The sequence below is a fragment of the Priapulus caudatus genome, unplaced genomic scaffold (assembly GCF_000485595.1).
Source record: "Priapulus caudatus unplaced genomic scaffold, Priapulus_caudatus-5.0.1 Scaffold1075, whole genome shotgun sequence".
NCBI lineage: Eukaryota > Metazoa > Priapulida > Priapulimorpha > Priapulimorphida > Priapulidae > Priapulus > Priapulus caudatus.
Genome location: NW_014578136.1, coordinates 38,243 through 44,841, shown reverse-complemented (window position 1 = coordinate 44,841; position 6,599 = coordinate 38,243). Strand labels below are relative to the sequence as shown.

The following is a 6,599-nucleotide window of genomic DNA, read 5'->3' as shown; positions in this document are numbered from 1 at the left end:
ATATATACGTTTTCCCATTTTGCGTGTATGTGTGTGTGTGTGCCTGCGTGCGTGCGCGCATGTGTGTACGCGCGTGCGCATATATATATATGTGTGTGTGTGTGCCTGCGTGCGTGCGCGCATGTGTGTACGCGCGTGCGCATATATATATATGTGTGTGTGTGTGCCTGCGTGCGTGCGCGCATGTGTGTACGCGCGTGCGCATATATATATATGTGTGTGTGTGTGTATATAAAACCCCAATCAATTGTGTATTATAATTACACTGGCATTTCAAGTTGACCTTACGTAGTAACACTCTCTTATTGTCGTGTACAAATGTGCGTATCTTGAATTTTATTGGGAACTCCGCGCTTAGGCTTGCCTATATATATATAGCGATGACGGATTTGTACATAAATGTTCAGTATTTATTGTCTGTAAAATATGAAATTTTTCCCCATTTTCCTCCTGAAAGTAGGGGAGTGTTTGTACACACCATCAACCCACCCCAATAAGTGTGGGGGGGGGGATATACCATCTCTCCCCCCCCCCCGCTATCTACGTCCCTGGTCACTGATGAATAATGTTTTTTTTAATATAGGGCCATGATAAAAATATTGTTTGTTTGCCCTCACCCGACCGACCCGCCAAAAAGGGACAGACTCAAACAAATTTATCTTTTTCATTCTTTTTTTTACAAATTGTATCACTGTACATTATATGCAGGCAATACATTGTATGTACAAAGCAAAGCAAACATTCAACATAAAAGGTATCTCCACACAAGCACACCCGAGCATGTAGACACCATGCTGAATTTGTAAAAAGACCTCCCTAAAAAAGCCTACCTACCCAAACTTTTCAGCCTGGGTCGGGTGAGGGCAAACAACGATTTTTTAAATTGTGGCCTAGTGCTCCATTAAGTGCTACTTTTTGTATGACAATCACCTATATTATATCCTGATTATTCTTTGAGCAATTAATCCTACTTATCTCTTCACATGGTAAATGCACCTATTTTATTCATCTGTTAATGCCTTTATATCATCAAGCAAACTAATGTAGTTTTCTTATCCTAATCTGTTACTATTGTGTACTTACGAACCATTCATTTAGTTCTCAAACCAGATAGATGTAAACTACCTGTCCTGACTCCATCAAATAGAGCGATGAAGAAGTCTATTGAGAATGCATTGATGGCTGATACCTGTTTACATCAAGAGAATTTTTTAAAGAACCAGTACACCTTGCAGGATAGGCAGAAAGAATTAAAGGACTTTGCCAGGTATGCAAACTACTCTAGTTATGTTATTTTCCTCAGTGAATGTTGTAACTTATGAAAGGATTTGGTTGTAATGTTGCTTTGAGATTTTTAAGCTAGGCAGTCACCCTTGACACATTTACTGGTGCATTATTAGTTGGTATCTGTCATTCTTCTTTGTGCTCTCTTTGCCTTTCACTTTTACTCTCTTTCTGACTGTTCGTCAGTTTTTGTGTTGCTATTGGTCTCTCTCTCTCTCTCTCTCTCTCTCTCTCTCTCTCTCTCTCTCTCTCTCTCTCTCTCTCTCTCTCTCTCTCTCTCTCTCTCTTCTCCTCTCTCTCTCTCCTCTCTCTCTCTCCTCTCTCTCTCTCTCTCTCTTCTCTCTCTCTCTCTCTCTCTCTCTCTCTCTCTCTCTCTCTCTCTCTCTCTCTCTCTCTCCTCTCTTCTCGTCTCTCTCTTTCTCTCTCTCTCTCTCTCGCCTCTCTTTCTCTCTTTCTCTCTCTCTCTCCTCTTCTCTTTTATCTGCAGCTGGCTTCTGATATGAGTTGTGTTCTTACAAACAGTACTTAAAATATTCAGCCAGCCCACACTGAGAGCAGAGATGAGGGGTTATTTAAACTTCTGAAGCACGACACTAGTGATGAAGAGCTAAATTCATTGCCGCTGCCAAAAAATTGTATTGGGGAGACTTTACATTTTGCATGTGTACTTTCAGTGTGTGCTGATCTAGTACATTGACAGCATTAATTTCCTACATTTAATTTGCTGTATCATTTACATTACGTACTAGGAGTGATCATTCCTGCTGCGCTAATTTGCAATGCTTTTTTGTTGCTTGCTGCCGTAGCCAACAACATACTCCATTTTGTATCAGTCACCGAGTATAATGTTACAATACTTACGGTAAGTATGGCACTTTTGCAGTTTGTATCGATTCTGGATGTAAAAGGCAAATAAATTCAGCATATAACGATGTACATATAAAATATCAAAAAGGTCAATTTTAAACTACATCTGAATGGTGCCTGAAATAAAATATACCTGTATTTTACGCTGATCGCATTAATATTCGCGGGGGCGACGCAGGGGCTCTGGTAGCTGGCCCTTGAAGCTAGCTTTCTGTGAATATGCATGCAGTCCAAGGTGATTAAAACAGATGCAAAATTAAACCATATCTCTCTTGTCCCCCTTGCAGATATTTTGGCAGTTAGAAAGTATAGACATACATTAGAGGTGTAACGATTCACAATTCTCTTTCTCTCTCTCTCTGTTGGATCTTTTCACACTCTCTCTCTCTCGCTCTCTCTCTTCTCCCTCTCCCTCTCCTTCTCCCTCTCCCTCTCCCTCTCCCTCTCCCTCTCCCTCGCCCTCTCCATTTCCCACTTCCCGTCCCTCTCATTCTCCCTCTCCCTTTCCATCTCCCTCTCCCTCTCCTTCTCCCTCTCTCTCTCCCTCTCCCTCTCGCTTCTCCCTCTCCCTCTCCTCCGTTTCCCTCTCCCATTCTGTCTGTCTCTCTTTCGCTCTCTCCCCCTCTCTCTTTCGCTCTCTTCCCCTCTCTCTTTCGCTCTCTTAATCTCACCTCCTCTGAGTCTCTCTCTCACGCTCTTTCACGTGTTTGTTTCAATCTGCGTAAACCTGTAGCTGGAAATTCATTTGCTTTTAGTAATATTGTACAGGTGTAGCTGGTCTAGCTAGGTATGCAGTGGTAATTTACACTCCTAGCAGCAGGCTGTTTAGCGTTGTACACGTATATGCTGCTGGTCTGCTACCAGGTTGGACTATTGGTAATTTTTTGCAAGAGTTACAATTGTTTTGTCTGGGAATGTTGGACTCCATTGTTTACTAGCTTACCTGCAGCAATTTCATTGTGAGTGCTGGCAAGCATTTAAATCGACACCTGGCGAATGTAAGCTCATATTTTACATGTCTGAGAAAAGTAGCATACATTTTCTAACCCACAGCTTCTTATTTTGTAACATTCGTCCAGTGACTTATTTAAGGAGGTTGGCAAGTTAACCTTCTGGACCAGCCCTATCTTCTAACGTTCACATTTATTTTCACGTATTGACCATAGTACGTGACATATTCAGCTAGGTACTGTCACTAAATGCCAAGGGTATTGAGGACTACTTTGATAAGCTAAGAAGCTTTCATAGACTTATCCTGGCACAATGAATGCATGGCACCTGCCTTATGCGATCCATACAAATCGCCTATATACCTGCAGAGAATTTGTTGCATAAATTAGGTCTCGTGACGTACAACCCATGTTGTGTTTCTTTCAGTAAGAGGGGCATTATGTTAGCCAAGAGGGAGGAGATAACTGCAGCTGCGAAGCATCTAGAAGCTGACATTTCCACCTTTGTTTCGGCTGACGATGAAATGCCTACTGTGTCATTGGCAAACTCGCCTAATGAGTACTTATCAACTTATGAGAATATAATCAACCAGGAAGCTGCCAGGACGACATCGTTCGCTAATGGTGTAAGAACTACAATAATTTTTTTGACAAAATTTTAATGTATATATTTACACTAGAAAAGGATGATATTGTACCACGTATTTACATATGAACAGAAACATCAAGCAGGCACAGTAGACCATGGATTTCTAATGGCTGAAAAACCTGTGCTATATATACTGTATCATAAAATACTTTTGGCTGCTTTAATCTTCATAATAATTTGATAATGTGTACAGATTACATCATTGTTATGTATCTAAAAACAGATAAAACTAAATTATTTTTTTAGTAAATGTGAAATATAAGATTTTTAGATGACAAGCCCATGCAACTGTAGTGTTGCTGTCCATTCATGTGTGTAACAGAATATTTAGCTATTTATATTGTCATTTATTTGCAGTAGTTCATATGTTATCACATCATTTTGCCTAGGTGATTACGCTACAGAAGTATTTTGGAGTTCTGAGGCCGCACTTTAACCTAGATGTGCAAAGCCTAGCTAGCCAACAGGTAGCTATTGCACCAGAGAAACAATACATTGACAAAGGTTCAATCAACAGAGTAATGCAGCTTCAACTTATATATATATGACGTATATTATATATATATATATATATAAATATATATATACTTTATATTATAACCCTAACCCTATTGCCAAATTATCTAGGTGCAGTTTTTAATCGGATGACATTTTAATGATTTGTCTTGTTTGCTGCTGCCCGCATGTGTCAAAGTCCTGCCTGACATGAAACTGAATTCATCTTGAACTGTTATTTTTATCAAACCTAAATGATTGTACAATGTATAAAGAAGATGTGCATTCCTCTAAAAAAGAGCATGCGTATCTAGTCACTAACCCAGTGAAATACTGAATCAGGTAACTGTGGACAAGAAATTCTTTAAACGTGGCCCGAGCAGTACAATACCTTTATGCGGGAGCTTAAGTGAAATTAGATGTTTACCTGAATCTATGAGTCTGCTGATCTTGTGTGTGCTTTTCACAGCCGAATGTTAATGGAATGAAGCAGGGGATAGATGAGATAAACTATCTCAGCTTGATTCAGCAACTCAACCAAGCACTGAAATTATATTCACTTCAGCTGAAGAGAGGTAAATGAACACATTTATATGTACATACATGTAGTCAGTGCACTGGTAAAAAACTTGTAGTATTAATTACTGCAAGTTCACTCAAGCAGGAGGTTGTGAGGTTTTGAAGTCATGAGGTGCCATAGCAGTTATATCTGTGCCTCATGCTGCATACTTATGTAGGTGATGTCTGTGCAGTGTTGTCATAGCTGTAGCAGTCTGCATGCATGTTTTACTGCATTTATGCAAGAAGTTTTGAAGTTTGCACATTTACTTTAAAATCATATTGTCCTTCGATATTACATTAAATTTTATAACAAAATATTTAATGGTTTAAATTTTTTACAACTGATTTATATTAATTATATTGCCTTTTTTAATGGCAGTCAATTTTTGTGGATGAATTTTTACTGTGAATACCTTTCCCTCCAGATGCTTATTATAAACTTAATTGTTATATCCCTCTACATGTTAATTGGAAGTGAGACCTATAATGATCGATAGTGAATTATTTCAGTTGACCTTGCCAGCATGACTGATCAGCTTTCACCACTAGAGTCGTTACTGGACGTTCACCATCAACAACTAAAAAATGTTCATTCTGCACGGTAATTTTTTTATGGTGTTCATTTTCTATTTATTAAAGGGATACCTGACCCTAGGTTTCTGGCATATTTTCAGTTCAAATCGGTTTAAATTATGCTACATATAAAATTTCATTGTTCATGCAATATTTATTAAAAATATGTTTTAAATGTTTAAAAACTAACGGCTGTATCGTTGCTTACAACGAGGGTGGCGCCACTACTAGGCCATCTGCTCTCCGAGTTGCGCATCGCAACTTTTTGGCTGCAGGTTAAAGACCGAGGGTGTTTCTTATTTATTAATTCAATAGCAGAAGGATTGCAATATATTATATAAACAACTTTTAGATTCAGTTATACTATAGACGAATTTGTCCTAAAGTAAAAGTTGTTTGGTTAAATAGCAGTCGAGTATAAATATAATTGCAATCTTGTGATTAGCCCTTAATTGGTCTGTAACGTGCAAAATAAATCTGAAAAAGTACAACTTTGTCAAGGTGGCAGAACAATCGCGGGCTGTTATGTCAGCGGTCAAAAATAAAGATTTCGAAACTTACTGTTGTTTTAATGCATGATTACAGAAATGTGTAGGTATATACTATTATTTATGCACTTACTGTCATACCCCTACCCTGAAAAGAGGGGGGGAACGGGTATTTTCGGGATGCGGGATTGGCCATTTTAATTACCTGGGAACTGGGAAATGTCAGATAAATTTTCCGTGATTCGGGAACAGAAGTCCACCGGGACGTGGGAAAGACCCTCTAAAATTGTCTGGGATCTGGGAAAATTGTGTCAATTCGTCGGGATTTCAATTTCTGCACTAATATTTATTTAATTTTTTTATTTTAATTTTTTTTTTATTAATTATGCCCAGATAAATAATAGTATGTAAATATTAGTATTCATGTAGGGTTTGAAAACCTAAACTACTGAATTTCCTGAAACGTGTCTACATAATTTCCTGGGAACTGGGAATTGGGATTTTATTTTACTGGGAACTGGGATATGGGGTGTTTTTTTTTGGGAAAGTGGGAATGTACCCTCCCCCCCACACACACACCGATCCCCCTCTAAAAATCGTTGGGTGTAGTATCCCTTTAATTTTAGCATAAATTCCTCATGTACAGTAAAACTCGCATAAGTCGACACTTTTGGTACCAGCGTATTTGTGCCGACTTACGAAAATGACGACATACGCGTAAGTCTAATTTTG

General features: G+C 38.7%; 1 protein-coding gene across 6 annotated transcripts in view; it reads left to right on the top strand.

Annotated features, from left to right (window-relative positions):
- Positions 1–6,599, top strand: part of LOC106815261 (HAUS augmin-like complex subunit 6) — a 38,079-nt gene that overhangs the window by 29,249 nt on the left and 2,231 nt on the right. For all 6 annotated transcript variants that reach the window (XM_014819698.1, XM_014819697.1, XM_014819701.1 and 3 more), the window contains exons 6-10: positions 1,099–1,267; positions 3,529–3,727; positions 4,140–4,217; positions 4,715–4,820; positions 5,317–5,407. In XM_014819698.1, the coding sequence (XP_014675184.1) occupies positions 1,099–1,267; positions 3,529–3,727; positions 4,140–4,217; positions 4,715–4,820; positions 5,317–5,407 (643 nt within the window). The remainder of the gene's footprint in view (positions 1–1,098; positions 1,268–3,528; positions 3,728–4,139; positions 4,218–4,714; positions 4,821–5,316; positions 5,408–6,599) is intronic.